The sequence below is a fragment of the Mesoplodon densirostris genome, chromosome 9 (assembly GCF_025265405.1).
Source record: "Mesoplodon densirostris isolate mMesDen1 chromosome 9, mMesDen1 primary haplotype, whole genome shotgun sequence".
Taxonomy (NCBI): domain Eukaryota; kingdom Metazoa; phylum Chordata; class Mammalia; order Artiodactyla; family Ziphiidae; genus Mesoplodon; species Mesoplodon densirostris.
This window is the reverse complement of record NC_082669.1, coordinates 76,428,520-76,450,685: the sequence shown is the minus strand read 5'-3', so window position 1 is coordinate 76,450,685 and position 22,166 is coordinate 76,428,520. Positions and strand designations below refer to the sequence as shown.

Genomic DNA, 22,166 nt, shown 5'->3' with positions numbered 1-22,166 from the left:
ATTTTTCTCTTTCTGACTTACTTCACTCTGTATGACAGACTCTAGGTCCATCCACCTCTTTACAAATAACTCAATTTCATTTCTTTTTATGGCTGAGTAATATTCTATTGTATATATGTGCCACATCTTCTTTATCTATTCATCTGTCGATGGACACTTAGGTTGCTTCCATGTCCTGGCTATTGTAAATAGAGCTGCAATGAACATTGTGGTACATGACTCTTTTTGAATTATGGTTTTCTCAGGGTATATGCCCAGTAGTGGGATTGCTGGGTCGTATGGTAGTTCTATTTTTAGTTTTTTAAGCAACCTCCATACTGTTTTCCACAGTGGCTGTATCAATTTACATTCCCACCAATAGTGCCAGAGGGTTCCGTTTTCTCCACACCCTCTCCAGAATTTACTGTTTGTAGATTTTTTGATGATGGACATTCTGACTGGTGTGAGGTGATACCTCATTGTAGTTTTGATTTGCATTTCTCTAATGATTAGTGATGTTGAGCATACATTCATGTGTTTGTTGGCAATCTGTATATCTTTGGAGAAATGTCTATTGAGGTTTTCTGCCTGTTTTTGGACTGGGTTGTTTGTTTCTTTGATATTGAGCTGCATGAGCTGCTAGTATATTTTGGAGATTAATCCTTTGTCAGTTGCTACGTTTGCAAATATTTTCTTCCATTCTGAGGATTGTCTTTTCATCTTGTTTATGGTTTCCTTTGCTGTGCAAAAGCTTTTAAATTTCATTAGGTCCCATTTGTTTATTTTTGTTTTTATTTCCATTTCTCTAGGAGGTGGGTCAAAAAGGATCTTGCTGTGATTTATGTCATAGAGTGTTCTGTCTATGTTTTCCTCTAAGAGTTTTATAGTTTCTGGCCTTACATTTAGGTCTTTAATCCATTTGGAGCTTATTTTTGTGTATGGTGTTAGGGAGTGTTCTAATTTTATTCTCTTACATGTAGCTGTCCAGTTTTCCCAGCACCACTTATTAAAGAGGCTGTCTTTTCTCCATTGTATATTCTTGCCTCCTTTATCAAAGATAAGGAGACTGTATGTGTGTGCGTTTATCTCTGGGCTTTCTATCCTGTTCCACTGATCTATATTTCTGTTGCTGTGCAGGTACCATACTGTCTTGTTTACTGTAGCTTTATAGTATAGTCTGAAGTCAGGGAGCCTGATTCCTCCAGCTCCGTTTTTCTTTCTCAAGATCGTTTGGCTATTTGGGGTCTTTTGTGTTTCCATACAAAGTGTGCAATTTTTTTGTTCTAGTTCTGTGAAAAATGCCATTGGTAGTTTGATAGGGATTCCATTGAATCTGTAGATTTCTTTGGGTAGTGTAGTCATTTTCACAGTGTTGATTCTTCCTATCCAAGAACATGGTATATCTCTCCATCTGTTTGTATCATCTTTAATTTCTTTCATCAGTGTCTTATAGTTTTCTGCATACAGGTCTTTTGTCTCTTTAGGAAGGCTTATTCCTAGGTATTTTATTCTTTTTGTTGCAATGGTAAATGTGAGTGTTTCCTTAATTTCTCTTTCAGATTTTTCATCATTAGTGTATAGGAGTGCAAGAGATTGCTGTGCATTTATTTTGTATCCTACTACTTTACCAAATTCATTGATTAGCTCTAGTAGTTTTCTGGTAGCATCTTTAGGATTCTCTATGTATAGTATCATATCTTCTGCAAACAGTGACAGTTTTATTTCTTTTCCGATTTGGATTCCTTTTATTTCCTTTTCTTCTCTGACTGCTGTGGTTAAAACTTCCAAAACTATGTTGAATAATAGTGGTGAGAGTGGGCAACCTTCTCTTGTTCCTGATCTTAGTGGAAATGGTTTCAGTTTTTCACCAGTGAGGATGATGTTGGCTGTGGGTTTTTCATATATGGCCTTTATTATGTTGAGGTAAGTTCCCTCTATGACTACTTTCTGGAGGGTTTTTATCATAAATGGGTATTGAATTTTGTCAAAAGCTTTTTCTGCATCTATTGAGATGATCATATGGTTTTTATCCTTCAATTTGTTAATATGGTGTATCACATTGATTGATTTGCATATATTGAAGAATCCTTGCGTTCCTGGGATAAACCCTACTGGATCATAGTGTATGATCCTTTTAATGTACTGTTGGATTCTGTTTGCTAGTATTTTGTTGAGGATTTTTACATCAATGTTCATCAGTTATATTGGCCGGTAGTTTTCTTTGTTTGTGACATCTTTGTCTGGTTTTGGTATCAGGGTGATGATGGCCTCGTAGAATGAGTTTTGAAGGGTTCCTCCCTCTGCTATATTTTGGAAGAGTTTGAGAAGGATAGGTGTTAGCTCTTCTCTAAATGCTTGATAGAATTCACCTGTGAAGCCATCTGGTCCTTGGCTTTTGTTTGTTGGAAGATTTTTAATCACAGTTTCAATCTCAGTGCTTGTGGTTTGTCTGTTTATATTTTCTATTTCTTCCTGGTACAGTCTTGGAAGGTTGTGCTTTTCTAAGAATTTGTCCATTTCTTTCAGGTTGTCCATTTTATTGGCATATAGTTTCTTGCAGTAATCTCTCATGATCCTTTGTATTTCTGTGGTGTCAGTTGTTACTTCTCCTTTTTCCTTTCTAATTCTATTGATGTGAGTCTTCTCCCTTTTTTTCTAGATGAGTCTGGCTAATGGTTTATCAATTTTGTTTATCTTCTCAAAGAACCAGCTTTTGGTTTTATTGATCTTTGCTATTGTTTCCTTCATTTCTTTTTCATTTATTTCTGCTCTGATCTTTAAGATTTCTTTCCTTATGCTAACTTTGGGAGTTTTTTGTTCTTCTTTCTCCTATTGCTTTAGTTGTAAGTTTAGTTTGTTTATTTGAGATGTTTCTTGTTTCTTGAGGTAGGACTGTATTGCTATAAACAGCCCTCTTTGAACTGATTTTACTGCATCTCATAGGTTTTGGGTCATCATATTTTCATTGTCATTTGTTTCTAGGTATTTTTTGATTTCTTCAATGATCTCTTGATTATTTAATAGTGTATTATGTAGCCACCATGTGTTTGTATTTTTTACAGCTCTTTTCCTGTAATTGATATCTAGTCTCATAGCATTGTGGTCAGAAAAGATACTTGATACGACTTCAATTTTCTTAAATTTACCAAGGCTTGATTTGTGACCCAAGCTATGATCTATCCTGGAGAATGTTCCATGAGTACTTGAGAAAAAAGTACATTCTGTTGTTTTGGATGGAATGTCCTATAACTATCAATTAAGTCCATCTTGTTTAATGTATCATTTAAAGCTGTGTTTCCTTATTTATTTTCATTTTGGTTGATCTGTCCATTGGTGAAAGTGGGGTGTTAAAGTTCCCTACTATTATTGTGTTACTGTTGATTTCCCCTTTTATCGTTGTTAGCATTTGCCTTGTGTATTGAGATGCTTCTGTATTGGGTGCATAAATATTTACAATTTTTATATCTTCTTCTTTGATTGATCCCTTGATCATTATGTAGTGTTCTTCTTTGTCTCTTGTAATAGTCTTTATTTTAAAATCTATTTTTTCTCATATGAGATCTGCTACTCCAGCTTTCTTTTGATTTCCATTTGCATTGAATATCTTTTTCCATCCCCTTACTTTCAGTCTGTATGTGTCCCTAGATCTGTAGTGGGTCTCTTGCAGACCGCATATGTACAGGTCTTGTTTTTGTATCTATTCAGCCAGTCTTTGTCTTTTGATTGGAGCATTTAATCCATGTACATTTAGGGTAGTTATCGATATGTATGTTCCTATTACCATTTTCTTAATTTTTTGGGGTTTGTTATTGTAAGTCTTTTCCTTTTCTTGTGTTTCCTGCCTAGAGAAGTTCCTTTAGTTTTTGTTGTAAAGCTTGTTTGATGGTGCTGAATTTTCTTAGCTTTTGCTTATCTCTGAAGGTTTTAATTTCTCCATCGAGTCTGAATGAGATCCTTACTGGGAAATCTTGGTTGTAGGTTTTTTCCTTTCATCACTAAATATGTCCTGCCACTCCCTTCAGGCTTGCAGACTGTCTCTGAAAGATCAGCTGTTAACCTTATGGGGATTCCCTTGTATGTTAATTGTTGCTTTTCCCTCGCTGCTTTTAATTTTTTTTCTTTGTATTTAATTTTTGATAGTTTGATTAATATGTGTCTTGGGGTGTTTCTCCTTGGACTTATCCTATATGGGACTCTCTGCACTTCCTGGACTTGAATGAATATTTCCTTACCCATATTAGGGAAGTTTTCAACTATAATCTCTTCAAGTATTTTCTCAGTCCCTTTTTTCCCTCTACTTCTTCTGGTACTCCTATAATTCAAATGTTGGTGCATTTAATGTTGTGTCACACGTCTCTGAGATTGTCCTCAATTCTTTTCATTCTTTTTTGTTTATTCTGCTCTGCAGTAGTTATTTCCACTATTTTATCGTCCAGGTCACTTATCCGTTCTTCTGCCTCCGTTATTCTGCTATTGATTCCTTCTAGAGAATTTTTAATTTCATTTATTGTGTTGTTCATCATTGTTTGTTTGCCCTTTCATCCTTCTAGGCCCTTGTTAAAGATTTCTTGTATTTTCTCCATTCTCTTTCCAAGAATTTGTATCATCTTTACTATCATTACTCTGAATTCTTTGTCAGGTAGACTGCCTATTTCCTCTTCATTTGTTTGGTCTGATGGGTTTTTACCTTGCTTCTTCATCTGCTGTGTATTTCTCTGTCTTCTCATTTTGTTTAACGTACTGTGTTTGAGGTCTTCGTTTCACAGGCTGCAGGTTCATAGTTCCTGTTGTTTTTGGTGTCTGCTCCCAGTGGTTAAGGTTGGTTCGGTGGGTTGTGTAGGCTTCTTGGTGGAGGGGAGTGGTGCCTGTGTTCAGGTGGATAAGGCTGGGTCTTGTCTTTCTTGTGGGCAGGACCACATCCGGTGGTGTGTTTTGGGGTGTCTCTGAACTTACTATGATTTTAGGCAGCCTGTCTACTAATGGGTGGTTTTGTGTTCCTGTCTTGCTATTTGTTTGGCATAGGGCGTCCAGCACTGTAGGTTGGTGGTCATTGACTGGAGCTGGGTCTTAGTGTTGAGACAGAGATCTCTGCGAGAGCTCTCGCCGATTGATATAATGTGGGCCCGGGAGGTCTCTGGTGGTCCAGTGTCTTCAACTTGGCTCTTCCATCTCAGAGGCTGAGGCCTGACACCCAGCCAGAGCACCAAGACCCTATCAGCCACACAGTTCAGAAGAAAAGGGAGGGAGGGAAATAAATAAATAAATAAATAAATAAATAAATAGAATAAAGTTATTAAAATAGAAAAAAATTATTAAAAATAAAAAAGGTAGGGCTTCCCTGGTGGCGTAGTGGTTGAGAGTCCGCCTGCCAATGCAGGGGACACGGGTTCATGCCCCGGTCCAGGAAGATCCCACGTGCCGCGGAGCTGCTGGGCCCGTGAGCCATGGCCGCTGGGCCTGCGCGTCCGGAGCCTGTGCTCCACAACGGGAGAGGCCACAAGAATGAGAGGCCCGCATACCACCAAAAAAAAAAAAAAAAAAAGGTAATAAAAAAAGGAGAAAGAACGAAGGAAGCAGCGATACCAAAAAACAAATCCTCCAGTGACAACAAGTGCTAAAAACTATACTAAAAGAAAAACAAAAAACAGACAGACCCCTAGGACAAATGGCAAAAGCAATGCTATAGAGACAAATCACAGAAAGAAACATACACATACACACTCACAAAAAGAGAAAAAGGAAATGAAAATAATTATATTTATATATAAATTAAAAAAGGACGAGAGCAGCCAAATCAGTAAAGAAATCTACCAGTGATAATAAGCTCTAAATACTAAACTAAGATAAATATAAAACCAGAAACAGATGCAGAAAGCAAACTCCAAGTCTACAGTTGCTCCCAAAGTCCACCGCCTCAATTTTGGGATGATTTGTTGTCTATTCAGGTATTCCAGAGATGCAGGGTACATCAAGTTGACTGTGGAGACTTAATCCGCTGCTCCTGAGGCTGCTGGGAGATATTTCCCTTTCTCTTCTTTGTTCGCACAGCTCCTGGGGTTCAGCTTTGAATTTGGCCCTGCCTCTGCATGTAGGTCACCTGAGGCCGTCTTTTGGGAGGTCTGAGGTCTTCTGCCAGCATTTAAGAGGTGTTCTGTAGGAGTTGTTCCACGTGTAGATGTAGTTTTGATGTATTTGTGGGGAGGAAGGTGATCTCCATGTCTTACTCCTTTGCCATTTTGAAGGCGCCCCCAGCTTCAGTCTACTTGAAAGCAGTGGCCTCTAAAATCTCAGCAATGGCAGCATGACAAGAATCCTCTGAGATCTCCTCTCTGAAAAGTAGGACACCATGCCATGTGTCGTTGCAGCATACGGGGAAATCCATGGGTGACATCAAAGTGTCCTTTGTGACTCAGGGGTCTGTCTGTCAAGCCAAACAGCCGTCATGCACAGCACCATCCTCTTCTGAAAATTCCTGCATCCAGGCTTCAAATGCAGAGCTCCATCAGAAGGATCCTGAGTGCCCCCAAAATCCCGCCTGGCTTCAGCCCCAGTGACCTCTCTGAACCTGATCCCTGTCTTCAGAACAGAGTCAGAGTTAGCACTCAGTTTTGCTGAGAGAATAAGTGCATGTAAAATGCCTGGCTCCAAGCCCTTACTGAAACCAAGCAGGACCCAGTGGGACTCCTGGACACAAAAGTATTTTTACATTTCTTAAAGGTTTTATTAGTGGGCACATGTCATTTAAAAACATTAAAATCTTCATTTTGAAAAAGTAAAAATGAGAAGAGACAGAAAGTTAGACTTAGCTTTGTTTTATACCATTTAATTATGGAGATTGATCTAACTAAAGGCCATTCTTCTGTCATAAAATCTTGACAGTATTGTTAATGGTAAGGTTTTGAAGAAACATTAATTGCCTCAGATCTTTATAAACCATATTCCATGTCATTCATTGACAGGTACTGTCTATGAAATCTAAGGTTGATGAAAGACAGAAAAAAATGCTTTTAAGTAAAGTGTCCTTAACTCCTTGTTGTAGATATGACACAGAGAATAACTGTGGCTCATAGTAGACTATTTAGATTTAAAATCTACTTGCTCCTTGTGTAAGGTATTAGTTTGAAAGACTCAATCCTGTGGTGAGCCAAGAAAAAAGCTGCTGTGTTGAAGACTGTTTAATAGCTTAATTTGGGCCTAAAATTTGTGAAAGAGATAGTTTCCTTCTGTGACAATGGCTGGACTCCTCTTCTGAGTGTGTTTTAAGGAAATGGTTCTCACAGAGGTAACAGTCAGTAGTGTGGCAAGGACCTGGACTTATCCTTTATGGCAGGAGCTAAAGAATTCTAAGAGCAAAGCTCCCTTTCAAGGTCGTTTTCACCTTTACATGATTGATAATAAGTTTGGAGGGGTGTTCAATGGAGATAAACTCTGAAATCTACAAAAATCTGAATGTTACAGCTTTAGGAAGGTAAGTGAAAGAACTTGATTAGTCAGCATTAAAGATTTTGTGCTTCCAGAGTCCCTTTTCAGCTCTCAGAACATCAGTAATATCTCCAAGTGTTTGATGGCTAAACCCAAAACCTGTCTTTGGAATTGCTAACTTGCTAGTAACAGTATTTAATCTTTCTAAGTTCTGTTATTTTGCTGCATTCCAGTAGGATTGTTGTCTTCCTTAACTTTGTAGGGATATTTTTGGCTACCCGCCGCCAGCTACCTGCTGGAAAGCAAGTTAAGAAAAGAGATTGAAATAATGAGCTTAAGATAATTCATTTTCCGAAAGTCAAGTCTCTTTAGGAGAATAATGTGAGAATCCAAAGAAGGAGGATGGTAAGTTAATAGCTGTGCACTCGAGTCTCCATTCTGACTTATTCCAGTGAAGGATTTTTAGTTCTTAGAAGTACATTCTAAAATACCGTCAGGGCCTTCCCTGGTGGCGCAGTGGTTAAGAATCCGCCTGCCAATGCAGGGGACACGGGTTCGAGCCCTGGTCCAGGAAGATCCCACATGCCACGGAGCAACTAAGCCCGTGCGCCACAACTACTGAGCCTGCGCTCCAGAGCCTGTGCTCCGCAACAAGAGAAGCCACTGCAATGAGAAGCCCGTGCACCACAACCAAGAGTAGCCCCCACTTGCCACAAGGAGAGAAAGCCCTTGCGCAGCAACGAAGACCCAATGCGGCCAAAAAATAAATAAATTAATTAATTAATTAAAAATAAAATAAAATACCATCAGCTCTAGGATGTATGCATAAACAAATAATAATAATAATACAATCTACCTTTAAAGAAATTGGAGTTTTGCAAATTCATTACTGTTGATTAACACCACTATGGCTCAAGTGACCCAACTCAGCCAGCCTGGTGTTTTGCTCGGTAGAGAATCTGATCCCTTAGAGTGGGATCTATTGCTTCTGAGCAAGAGAAGGGCCAAATAAGAAGTCAGCTAAATAGAGGATGATCATGTTTCCTGGTTGGAAAGGGATTAAGTTAATGTATGGCCTAGATTGCAAGAGTCTTTTATGAGTTTGTTTATTTCACTTTTGCTCCCTAAAAGTTTGTTCATAAACCCTTTGTGGCTCATATTTTTTCCCTGCAACTTTTCAGTTTCTTATGCTATATCCCAGTTCCTCACCTAGTCCATGGAAGTCCAGCACGGCCCCATCTTTGAGGTAGATTTCTCAGATTGAGTTGCTCTCCATTTACCCTTTCCTAGAGTATGTTTGTATTTATAAGTAAAATGAAAAAAATGAGAGGAATCTGAAAAATTCAGATAGACTGATAGGTTTGTCACCCATCTTGCTGTCCAGAGAACTCTGCATGCTGCTCCAACTATTTTGAAAGAGATGCCCCTGTAACCATGATCAGTAGATCTTAGACAAGCCCGAAACACATCTGTCCACCGTGGGCTTGGGCATAGGAGAATCGGTCATATAACCCTTGTTTTATTACACATTGTGAGAGAAATTAAATAGTAAACACCTGCAGAATTAAAAAGTAGATAACCTGGTAAGTTTAGCATGAAAGCATGCCAGACTGAACACAGAAGCTGAATAGGAAAAAAAAATTTAAAAAGGCTAAGATGGGGGAATTCCCTGGTGGTCCAGTGGTTAGGACTCTGCACTTCCACTGCAGGGGGCATAGGTTCGATCCCCGGCCAGGGAACTGAGATCCCACATGCTGCACAGCAAGACCAAAAAAAAAAAAAAATCTAAGATAATTTCATAAGTGGACTTGGTCTTAACACTGAAGGCTATTAATGTGACGTGCAGGAAGCCCTTTCATTCTGCCTCAACTGAACCCTTGGCTCTCCTGCCGAGAGAGCTTCCTGTGTGGCCTCTGGAGTAGAGAGGGCTCATCTTCTGAAGCCTTGTGCCTAGTGTCTGGACGTCTCTAAATGCCCCACTGCCTTTAAAGATACTGGTTTTCCACCCTCTTGTAAAGAGCTTCCCTGCCCTCCATAAGGCTCATTCTGCAACTTTCTGCTCACTGCTGCAACTTTCTACCCGTCCTAGTTACTGCCTTCTACCTGTATAGATATTCCTGGCCAGCAAGGAAGAGGGGAGGATGGGGTGGTGGGTGGCTGTTTCCTTTCCCACAGTCAGCCTAGCCCCTAGTTCAAAGTTGTCTCCTCCTTTTGGTTGACCTGTCCAGTGCCCTCTCCTCTTATTTCTTGGTCCCTTCAACTCCAGCGACCTTCATTTGTGTTCTGCTTCACTGTGGTCTCTCTCTTGGCCATCCTTCATCCCCAGCCAGCAGGACCTCCCCTGTGTGCTAAATAACTACTGGATGCCCGCATGCATGGGTGCACGGATGGATGCATGCATAGATGAATGAGATCATCCAGAGCCACTTCTAATCAAAAATCGTAAATTCTTGATATCCTGACCGCAACCTTTCAACCTTCCAATTTTCTATTAATACTATACCTATTTTTCAGTCTTATTCTCCTCCAATAAACCCCACCTGACTTCACTTTCTTCTTTTTGTTATTCAGACTCTCCCTTGATCTTTAGTTCTGCTGTACCTGCACGGGAAGTGAAAACCAGCCCTAGATCAGTCTGTCGACATTGCCCCCTCCTCTACTTCTCCTTAGGTGGTTAAACATTAATTAGTGGAGGGAATGATACAGTTCCCATAGGTTAGCGTCAGCCTGATGGGTATAGAAGCAGGACCATCCACACTGCAGACCAACTAATCTGCTCCCCCTCTCAGTCCCCACAAGAGCTATCGACAAGATTGTGCCATTCTGCCTGCCTCACCACTTCCCGTGTCCTTAACGGAGAAAACCGAAGCCATCAGACAGGAACTTCCTTAACTTCCTGTGTTCTCTCCTGTGCCATCTGCAAACTGATCTGCATCCTTCCCTTCCTTCCTGCTTCCTGTCTCAGGGGATGGGGCAAGACTCCTTCCCTCCAAGACTGACTCTTCCACCTGCTTCCCTCAGGATCTTCCTCCCTCCTGAGTCCCCTGGGACCTTGCTCCTCTCAATGTCCGCTTTTGCTCCTGCAGCTGTGTTTCCTCTCTTCCGGCAGTAGTCTCAGAGTTTTTAACATGCTCAAGCCCTTTTCTTTAAAGACAAACAAAAGTGTAATAGCTACCACACTGCCTCTTCCCTTCCCATCTCAGCCACCTGCAGGACAGGCCAGTCTTCACTCACTGTCTCTGCTTCCTGCCACTCTCTTCCATTTGTTCCTCAGGCTATTTCTGTCCCCGCAGCTCAAATGAGGTTTCTCCCTTGAGGTCGCTAACACCAACGCGGGGGCCAACACTACTGGACCCTTTCTAAATCTTTCCTTATTTGACTTCCCCGTAGCATGAAACACTATTGATTACCCTTCTTGAAAATCCTGTATTCCATGGTCTGTCTGACAGTGTTCACCTTAGTTTCATCCTTCTTCTCTTTTGAGTACTCTTCTCTCTTATCTGCATCTTTTTTTTTTTTTTGTGGCACGTGGGCCTCTCACTGTTGTGGCCTCTCCCATTGTGGAGCACAGGCTCTGAACGCACAGGCTCAGCGGCCATGGCTCACGGGCCCAGCCGCTCCACGGCATGTGGGATCTTCCCGGACCGGGGCATGAACCCGCGTCCCCTGCATTGGCAGGCAGACTCTCAACCACTGTGCCACCAGGGAAGCCCTGCATCTTTTTTTTTTTTTAATTTTACTGAAGTATAATTGATTTACAATGTTGTATTAACTTCTGCTGTACAGCATGGTGACTCAGCTATATACACAGATATTCTTTTTCATGTTCTTTTCTATTACGGTTTATCACAGGATATTGAATATAGTTCCCTGTGCTATACAGTTGGACCTTGTTGTGTATCCATCCTATATATATATTAGTTAAATCTTATCTGCATCTTAAATGTTGGTGCTATCGTGGATTTAATCCTTGGACACCATCTCATGCACTTCCGTGGGTTAACCTGCCGCATCTCTGCTGCTGACAGCCAGTGCTGGGCTTGTAGCCCAGAACTTTTACCAGCCTACTGAACATCTTCAGTTTGTTTCACCAGAGATGCCTCAAACTCAGCTTGTGCAAAACTGAGTTCTTTACGGCATCTCCATCCTCCTGCGGTGAACAGAACGCTGCAGTTTTTCTTGACTTCTCACACTCACCCCCATATCTAAATGCTTGGTTTCACGACCAGTCAGTGCCACCTCCTTGGTAGTACTTTAATCTAGGGAATTTAAACGAGGTGTCAGAATCACCTTGAGTTTTTCTTATTTAAGATGCTTATGGTAGTCCCAAGGCTTTCTTGCTACTGAAAAGAATCACGGCCTTTAGCCACACTAAACTACATATAGCTGTCTGACTACACCTGTACTTTTTAAAACAGTTGTTTTTTAAGTTATTTTAGACTCACAGAAGAGTTGCAAAAATAGTACAGAAAATTCCCATATACCCCTCACCCAACTTCTCCTTATGTTAACGTCTTACATAACCATAGCACATTTATTGAAACTAAATTAACCTTGGTATAATACTGTTAACACAAAACTTATTTAGATTTCACAAGTTTTTCCAGTAATGTCATTTTTCTAGTCTAGGATCTAATCCAGGATCCCACATTGCATTTAGTTGCCGTATCTCCATAATCTTATATATGTACTTTTTTCCCCCAGTGTCTTTCTATGTATCGTTTCTTCCACATAACCTGCCTTTCTCTCCCTTGCCTTCCTGGAGAGCCTTACTGAGGTCAGATAGCCTCTTTCCCATAAGGTTTCCTCTCCCTTCCCTGGCAGAGCTGGAATCCAGGGATCTTTGTCACAGCTTTGCAATCAGTATTAACAGATGAATGCAGAGGTCAGGCATGTAATGCCCTCACAGACAGGGACTGTGTTTATTTCCTTGTTACATTCCTTATACTGAATTAAAGGACTGTCAAATTGTAGGACTTTAATAAATGTTTAATGATGACTAATCATATTGAATGAATCCCCAGAAGAAGGTATTTTGCTGCCACAACTGGTTCGATTAACTGGCAATATATCGTTTCAACTGGATTGTCTAAATTACTATAGTTTTTCATGTAATTCTCTACTTCTTGCAAATTACAGGCCCCTTAATTTGATTAATATACTGTGAATCTCTGTACCAGGGTATTTCTGAAGAAATTTTTAATTTACTTCTCTCAATCACATAGCTTGCATTATTGCAGATACCATGTTTCTGGAAGAGTGTCTATGACTGACCATTGCATCTCTTTCTTGTGCCTAGGACAGTGGTCAAAAAGTAGCCTGGGGTGTGATGCAACATTCAGTGCTGTACCAACTGATTTTAATTCTGGACAAAGAAATAGACTGTGACCATGCTATATAATCTTACAGAAGACAGAGGCTAACCCTGCTGGCACATAGCCTGCATTTTAACTCTTCTGTAAGAATCTGAGGGAACACATCCCTCCTGTCAGATCTGATTCGTCTCGAGTAAAGCGAAGAGCTGGCTTTCTCCTCCCTCTTCTCTAATTTGTAATAAATTAACTTCATGCCATTTTAAAATGACTTGCACAGATCCCAGCCTATCAAAGCAAACACAGAGAATTGTCCTTTGCTATGACAATGACATAGTTTTGTTCCCACAATCCAGTAGCAGCCTCAAGACACTGTGGTCATGTCGCCTTATCTCTCCTAGAAAGAATGGCTCAGTTAATCGTTCCCTCATCTCTCTGTCATCATACATCTACCGTAATGCCAGGAAGACTTTAGCAGTGTCTGTGTCTGTCGCAAGAGGACAGGGAGGACAGTCCTTCTTATTCTCGTATCCATATTGCCTTGTTCCATGCCTGCACTGGATTTGGTGAAAAAAATCGTCCCTATGCCAAAACCAAATCAGTTGTGTTCCAAGTGTTCCCCAGAATACAAGTGATCCATATTTAACCCCTCATGTAGTGTAGGGGTGTGACTGGATTCCACTGTGGTGACAAAACCATCTATCCACTACATGCAGTGTAATTTTGTGCAAAACTGCAGTTTCTTGGTGTCGAGCCTACATTGCTCAGATTCGCAGGCCTTCAGACACCCAGCCACAACTCCTTTGTACTGTTTTTCCAATTAAAACACAGGCAGTGCCATGCTGTCCTTTACCAGCTTCATTTCCGTGACTTCATTAACTCTTAGCCCTTCACGTGGAAGGAGATTGCTCATTCCTGTTTGTTTTCTCCCATGCATTCTGTGGTTCTCACAGTGCAGACCCTTCTCCTACCTGGCAGAAGAGCACTTGAGGAACTCACTCCTGACTCTTGCTCACTCCCTGGCTTCTGCTGGTGAGCTGTGTATTTCCTCTTAAGAGTCTGGACAACCTTTTTGGCTTAAGCCCCTGCTGACCACTGCCCCTGCCTTACAGGCCTATCTTCTGGAACCCATGTCTGTTCTTCAACCTCATTTCTCTTCCATAAATCCTCTCTCATCAAGTGACTGAACGAATGGTCTCTGTCTCATCTGTTGTGTTTCCAGTCTCCCATGTCATGCCTTCTCTGCTCCTACCTGCCCCTCTTCCCCACTGTATCCAGATCACGTGATCCCTTTTGCTCCCTGAGTGGTTTCAGAATGTCAACTAGCCATTTCACTGTAGGACTCATAGCCATTTCATGTATGAAACTGTTTCAGATCCACAGATCACTCTAAGCTCTCTCCCAGGGTGTCTTCCACAAACATACCTTTTTTTTTTTTTGAAAAATGAACTTTTGGGGGTCTTTCTTAGACATACCCACCATTCAGTATGTTATCTATAAATTGATACATTTTAAATTTGTTACAGCAAAACCCAAAACCTGGTTTAAACAAGAGTCATTGGAAGAGTCAATGGAAGAGTCATTGTAGTCATAACTACTGTGTCGTATAGTAGTTGTAAGCACAAACTTTGGTTCACATCCTGGCTCTGATAGTTACTAATACTGTGATATTGAGCAAATCACATAAGCTCCCCAGGTTACAATGTCCTGCCTCATAGGATTATTATCAGAATAAGAAAATACACACAGAGTGCTTAGCCTAAAATGGTGGTTGCTTGGATTGCCTTTAAAAGCTCCAGTGTTGTGTGATGTGTTCTGGGTGCGTGCTGAAAACCTCAGAGGACAAGAAAAGATAGGCCATGAGACTTTCTCTGCAGGCCACTTAAGTTCTTTGGAAATAGATTAAAACTCTAACCCCATACCTAGCATGTGGCCTTGACTCCTACTGGACAAAAAAAACAGCTCTGAACTCTTGGTAAATATTATAGTAAAGGGCTCACAGAGACCAAAGTATAATTATGTACTTTTCTTTACTGAATTTAGGGGTAGAATTCCTACCCACCCACCCCCCACTTGCTCCCCACACCAACAGCAACACACACAGCACACACATATGCACACCAGTATTGTTGGTGCAAGGTCTTCAGATAACTTTTGTGTCCAGAGTAATGTTTGTATTAGTTACTGTATTTTGCATTGAGTAAGGGTGATAGAGTTTATTAGCTGTAAGAAGCTCTCAAGGTGTCACATCTCGGAATCAGAGAGACTCCGATGCTGAGGTCTTGGTCCCCCAGGCTGGGAGAGAAGTGCAGTGAACTAGAAAAGGTGACACTGACCTGGCCACAGTGACTGGCCCCGGTGAAGGCAGCCAAGGCTTCTATTCACGGTGCCCGCTATGGACACGACACAGCAGTGACTGGTCCCTGACTGCCAGTTGAACTACATGAGCTCAGCAAGCAGGAATTCTAAGAGGCTTCCAGAAGTGCTCAAGAGCAGGCAGTTAGTTAGCTGGGGGGAAGGGGGTTAAGAGATCTATCTATAGAGGCAGGATTTCTGTGAACAGATGGAACATACCAGACCAGGGCATACTCCAGCTTCTGGGGAGGAGGTCTGGAAATAGCTAGACAGTGTCTAGACTGGGTTTGCATGAGACTTCAGTCCCAATAGGAGGTATGGTTCGACAAATGGAACATAAGTCAGTCTGGGGATGGCAGACCAGAGCATGTTTCTGACCCCATAGACCAGATCCAGGCAGGAAATAGGTCCAGTATGGGTTGCTGTGACTCAAGTTATAGCTTGCTGTGCTCCAAGCCCTGATACCAAGAACAGGATTGAGGAGAGGGGACGGTGACCCCAAGTTCCAGAACATCACTTTGCCTAAGCACTTTTTCTCAGGAAAGCATCTGAAGTGTTCACTTTATAATTATTCTTTAAACTATATATGCATTCTTCTGTCTAAATGAAATATCTTGCAGTAATAAAAGAAAGCATTTGGAGTCATACCATGAGAAGAGAGTTATGGAGGCTGTTTACTGTGTTTATTGGTCCTCCCGTTACTGGACACGTGTGCTGGGAAGAACATCTTGTAATATTCTGATTCTGTTTCTCTCAACTTGTTAGAGAGGTCTTTCTTAAAGATTTATTATTAAAAATTTTTTGTAAATCACACAAAGTAGTCTAGAAAACCAGAGGGATTCTGTGCTTAATTTCCTGCCTGTTCCCAAGACACTAGCCTTGAAAATATTTAAAGAAATAAGGTTCCTAAGTTTATACTCAAAATAAGCTAAGCTATACCATCTCTGTATCTGTTACAATATTTTTTCTCAGAATTTTAATATAAAATCACCTTCATTACAAAAGCAGTATATAGATAAATAAAAACACCAGACTGTCATTACCCAAACAATGTTAACTGTTAACCCCTTAGTGTGTATCTTTCTGAATGTTTTTCTGTATGGACTTCGTTTACCCAAATGATACATATTTTTAATAGACTTTTTAAAAGAGCAATTTTAGTGTACAGAAAAGTTGTGAGTAAAGTACAGAGATTTCCCTTCCACCCATTGCCTCCACACATACAGAGCCTCCCCCATTAGCAACATCACTCACCAGAATGGTACATTTTTTACCAAGGGTGAACCGACATTGACACATCATCATCATCCAAAATCCATAGTTTACTGTAGGGTTCACTCTTGGTTTTGTATATTCTGTGGGTTTGGACAAATGTATAGTGACATGTATCCATCATGATAATATCATACTACCTTAGAAAAATCTGTGCTCTGCCTGTTCATCCTTTCTCCTACTCCCAAAACCCCTGGCAACCACTGATCTTTTTTACTGTCTCCATAGTTTTGCCCTTTCTAGAATGTCACATAGTTGGACTCATACAGTATGTAGCCTTTTCAGATTGGCTTCTTTTACTTAGTGATATGCATCAAGGTTCCTCCATGTCTTTTCATGGCTTCGTAGCTCACTTCTTTTTAGCACTGAGTGGTATTCCATTTTCTGGATGTACCACAGTTTATCTGTTCATGTACTGAAGGATATCTAGATTGCTTCATTATATATATATTTTTTAATTTCCTTTTTTCAGTTAATGACTTTTCCAATCATTACTTTTTTTTAATCTCATCTAGAACTTAGTCAATGTATACATTTCAAAAAAAAAATCCTTTTCAGCAAGTTTGTCCAAATCCAGGACCATTACATTGTATCTGGCTATCTATCTCTTAAGTGTTGTTTAATCTAGAACAATCCTTTTTTTCACAAAACTTGACTTGAAGAGACAAAGCCAAGCATCCTACAGAGAGTGCTGCCTTCTGGCTTTGTCTGGTTGCTTCCCCCTAACATTCAGCATGTTGCTCTGTCCCTCGTATTTCCTGTGAAGTAGAAGTTGAACCTGTAGGTGTAACAGATTCAAGTTCCACAGCTTTGTAAGAACACACTGCAGATGATGATGTGTTTCTTTGCGTTGCCCTGCGTTAGAGGGCTGACAACCCAGTCCCCCCACGGGCAGTTACATCTGTCGTCAGGCCAGTAGGAGGTAACCTGTGTGGCATCATATGAAAGTTCATTTCCTCATCAACAGTTTTCCTGCTGGTTTTAGCACTTAGCGACAATCATTGACTAAAATAAGAATTACACTAGGAATATGAAACTGTATTTTTTAAAACCTGTAATTCCTTTTACATTTGTTGGCTGGCATTTTCAGTAGAGACTTCTCAACATAGTGGAGCTATTAGATTATCCTGAAATACAGAGTCCTTTGATTGCCAGTTTTCAAAGTAAGGAGTTGTTTAATATCCGCCTCAGAGGAGATGTGGGAAGAATGTAAGCCCTTTTTTTAAATGCGATGGTCACTGCAGTTTGATTTCTTGAGCACTTCCAATGTATCAGCCTCTATGATAAAGGCCTTATGTAATCTAATTCTTATGACGGCACAATGAGGTTTTAGAGAGAGAAAACGGAAATCACAAGAGGTTAAACAACTTGATACAGTTACTTGTGTGGGAAGTAACAGAGATAGGATTCAAACCCAAATGGGTCTGAGTCCAAAATCCGTGTGTAATTCCTCTTAGACGTTTTTGATGCATTTTACTTAAAAGCCAAATTCTATTTGTAATAATATTTGGAATATTTCCCAGTTCATAAACACTAGAGATGGATATCATGCTTAATAATTCTCATGAGGTCTCTTTTCTCCCCTATCCCATTTTTTAAAATATTCTTTACAGTGTGAAGAAAACACAAATCTTCAGGATACTACCCGCTACCTCAAACTTCCTTTTTCCAAGGGCATTCTCCTTGGGAATAATAATCAAGCCATGAAGGCCACGAAGGAGTCTTTTTGGATAACATCTTTTCTCTGTTCCACAAAACTCACACAAAACGGTAATGTATAATACTGTTTTATTTGAAAGCCCTTGTATTTAAGTATTCATGTGAATTTTGATAGGATATTCAGTAAACATCAATGTTATGTATAATAACTTTGCACTAGAAAAAATGTTGATCTTTCTGTTTGTGATTTCTAATAATATGAAACAGTTGTGACCCAATGATCTCTTAAATGCATGTAGTTTAAGTACTATAGAATTATCCCAGTATTGGAACCCAAGTACACAACTCTTCAAAATAAACCATCAAACCCAGCTGCTTTAAAAAAAAAAAAAAAAAAAAAAAAAGACCAGGATTACCACCACCTTAATCTCTCTTGCTTTATAGCTCCATAGATAATGCTAATTGCAGACTTTAGAGTGAAGGCTGTTTTTTGTTTAATTAGATGGATATTGCTTTTCTATTCTACCATTACTTTTTATGTCAGTGATTGTTTAGCAAGTTATGATTAATAAAGCAAGTTCTTCTCCTTGGCAAACTGTCATGAAAACATTGTCTATAATGAAGGAAGAAAATTAAACATTTTTGAGTTCTTCATGGTTGCCATGTAAGCCTTCTGGAAAGCATCCTGAATGTCATATTAATAAAATCAGATTCATTATGTTGAAGAGAATCACTTCATAATAAGGCACAGCTCTTCCTTGACTTAGGATTGGGTTACATCCCGATAAACCCATGGTAACTTGAATAAGGTAAGTAGAATATGCATTTATTACACCTAGCCTACAAAACATCATAGCTTAGCCTAGCCTACATTAAACATGCCCAGAACACTTACATTAGCTTACAACTGGGCAAAATTATCTAACACAAAGCCTATTTTATAATAGTGTTGGCTATCTCACGTAATTTATTGGATACTGTACTGAAAGTGAAAAACAGAATGGTTGTATAGGTACAGAATGGTTGTAACTGGTGTTGGTTGTTTACCTTCGAGATCACATGGCTGTCTGGGAGCTGGGGCTCAATGCCCAGCATCGCAAGAGGGTATTGTACCTGTGTTAGCATGTGGCTAACCCAGGAAAATGGCAAAACTCAAAATTCGAAGTATGGTTTCTAAATGATTTCGTATCACTTTCACACCTGTGTAAAGTCAAAAATTCTTAAGTCAAACCATCCTAAGTCAGGGCCCTGTATTGTGAGTCAAAAAACGCTCCTGTGCTTAAACTTTTGTAAGTGTTATTCATTCTTTCTTCTGTGTCACATAGTAAGAAATATATTTCTTTTCTTAGAACATGGAATGAGAAAAGAAGCAAATTGTGGCATTGTTATAATGACCACTTTTAAGATAGCACTCAATTTGTCATGCATTGCTACTGTATTTATGTAGACGTTGGCAAATGGCAAATGATTCTTTCACATTCATCTTGGGTTTTGTTTCTCCCCTTCCAAAAGTATTTTTGGGAAATATTTTTAAAAATCAACTACATAATTCATTTTTAGTAAATCTGATTGAAAGTAGCTATTGCCGAGTTATGTCATTATACCAGACTTTATCAGTATTCAGTGGTTAATGATTTTATTTAAATAAAACCTTCATTGACAGAACTCTATAATGACTATAAAGCATTTACCTCAGGCATTTTTTGTGGGAACAGTCTAACCCCATGGAGGTTATGAAGATAATAAAATCAACATGTTAGTGACTCCCTTCGGTGGAATTTTTATTCATCCCATGTGGATTAGTTGTGTGTCTGTTATAGAGTCTAAGTTCACATTTAACTGATTGTCTCCATTAGACTATTTTCAGCTTGTCTTAGTTATCTGTTGCTGCTGTAGTGATTACTGTAAACTTATTGGCTTAAAGCAACAATAATTTCTTATCTTACAATTTTGGAGGTCAAAAGTCTGCAGTCAGTTTCATGGGGCCTAAATCAAGGAAGGTGTCCGCAGGGCCACATTCCCTCTGAAATCTCTTGGAGAGAATCCTTTTACTTACCTTTTCTAGCTTCTAGGAACCACCTGCATTCCTTGGCTCCTGGCCCCTTTCTCCATCTTCAAAGCCAGCAGCATAGCATCTTCAAATCTCTCTGACTCTAACCGTCTTCCATCTTTTAGGAACCCCTGTGATTAGAGTGGGCCCACCAAATCATCCAGGATAATACCCCTATTTAAAAGATCCTTAACTTAATCACAGCTGTAAAATCTCTTTTGCCATGTAAGATAAACGTATTCACAGGTTCCAGGGATTAGAATACGGACATCTTTGGGGACCATTATTTTGCCAATGACACACATCTAACAATAGATTATCTGCCATCAAAATATTCGGCCCTGCGTCCTTCATTTTTTCTAGTTCTAGGGTTTAGGATATCAGAATTGTGAACATAAGACAGAGGGAACAAAATCCTGATAATTAGAAGCTGCTACTTTGTAAAAGCAGAGAACATTTTCAGGTAAATAAACTATTCATGAAAGCATTATATTAAACATCTCACTATATGGAAGGCAATGCTTGACTCATTGTTGAAGACTAATAAGTGCTTAATTATCATTTTGACATTGATTAACCTTGTCAGTGTAAGACAGCTCAAAATGAAGCCGGAAATGAATAGTGTGTTTCAGACATGGGAAGGAGGAAGGAAGTTAGTTGAGCTTTCTGAAATTTACATGCTAGACACATGTCTCTGTGTAGAAGTAATCCAGTTCCAAATTGGAATTAAATTGCTTTGTATTCATTTTACTTGACTTGGAAAGTTTACAGATCCCATTACCATTACAATTGGGCATTTAGTAAGTGATGTGGTCTCTAGGAACAGTTTCCTAGAGCTGATTTGCATTTCAGGGTTTCTAAAGTGGGTCTGCACACTCTCTGTGTTCCAATGTCATTCTTAGATAGCATACCGAGGTCAGAGCACTCAGCTAGACGTCTGTGATTGCCAAATCAAGTAGATATTTTAATCTTCTTAAAAGTGGGGATCAGAAAAGGAATTACTTTACTTGTTTGTCAGCTTCCTTGGACTGTTAAACACAACTGTTTAAAAAGTTATGAGAAAATAAAAGCAGTGCTTAAATTAAGTCTAACGTTTGTGCAGGTACTGACTGCCCCACGTCCCTTTCCTCCCCCCAGTGATGGGTGGTTCATTCAGTCTCTTCCTGAGATTGTGATTAAAAAAAACAAAAGTAGGGATCATGCCATCTACCTATTTTATAGCTCTTGGTAGATTAGGCATACAGTCAGTATACACGTAAATGATAATTGAATGGAATGTATAAAATTCACATTTTTCAGTAGTAGGTCCTAGCTCCAAATTGGCAACTAATGTATCTTCAAATGGCTAAAATAGAGGCGTAAGAGATGACAATTTTGACTTGATTCTGAGTTCTTGGCATACATGAATTTTTTTTTAAGTATTTAAATTCTTTATTTTAATTCTGTAACAATGACATTTTGCTAAGGAAAAAAAAAAATGTTTCCTCACACAGCAGATCTTAAAATAGGCTTTTGAGGAAAATATCTTATAATATATAGAAATTAAAAGGTAACAATAATGAGAGGGCTGGCATACGTGATTAATTATGTCCAGACGGACATACTACTTTCCTCTTGGCTCCCCTGGGAGCAGTCTCAAAATTCCTCAGACTTCTCACAGGAAAGGTGAACAGCCCCATCCTGATCTGATTGCCTGGACCACTGTCATCTGTTGCCCGGCTCTGCTGATGACAGTCCTATTCCTGGTCCCCCACTGCTGCTTCTGGTGATGCCACTTTGCAGCCAGTAGAGCTGCCTCCTTCCCCTGCACACCCTCCCCGCCAAGGTGGGCAGCACCCTGCACGCCTCTGTAGCAGCCTCACTCTAAAGGGCAGGGAAAGAGAGGGAGGGGATGGAGTGAGCGCTGGACGGGACGTGAAGTGGGAAGTGAAGAGTGAATGGCCTGGGGAATTACGAAAGAGGGGCTGCCGGGGAAGGGAGGCATCCTGAAGTTAGATGCAGGAAGTCGGAGGGGGAGGTCGCAAACATAGGAGAATCCTGGAGGGCCACGTCTACTGCAGCCGGTCTCGCCCTGTGGAATCACTCATCTAAATATGACCAATCACTTTTTAAAAGGT

General features: G+C 40.0%; 1 protein-coding gene across 2 annotated transcripts in view; it reads left to right on the top strand.

Moving 5' to 3' along the window:
• DOCK4 (dedicator of cytokinesis 4) overlaps positions 1 to 22,166 on the top strand; it is a 498,051-nt gene that overhangs the window by 334,857 nt on the left and 141,028 nt on the right. For both annotated transcript variants that reach the window (XM_060108913.1, XM_060108912.1), the window contains exon 17: positions 17,954 to 18,110. In XM_060108913.1, coding sequence (XP_059964896.1) covers positions 17,954 to 18,110 — 157 coding nt within the window. The remainder of the gene's footprint in view (positions 1 to 17,953; positions 18,111 to 22,166) is intronic.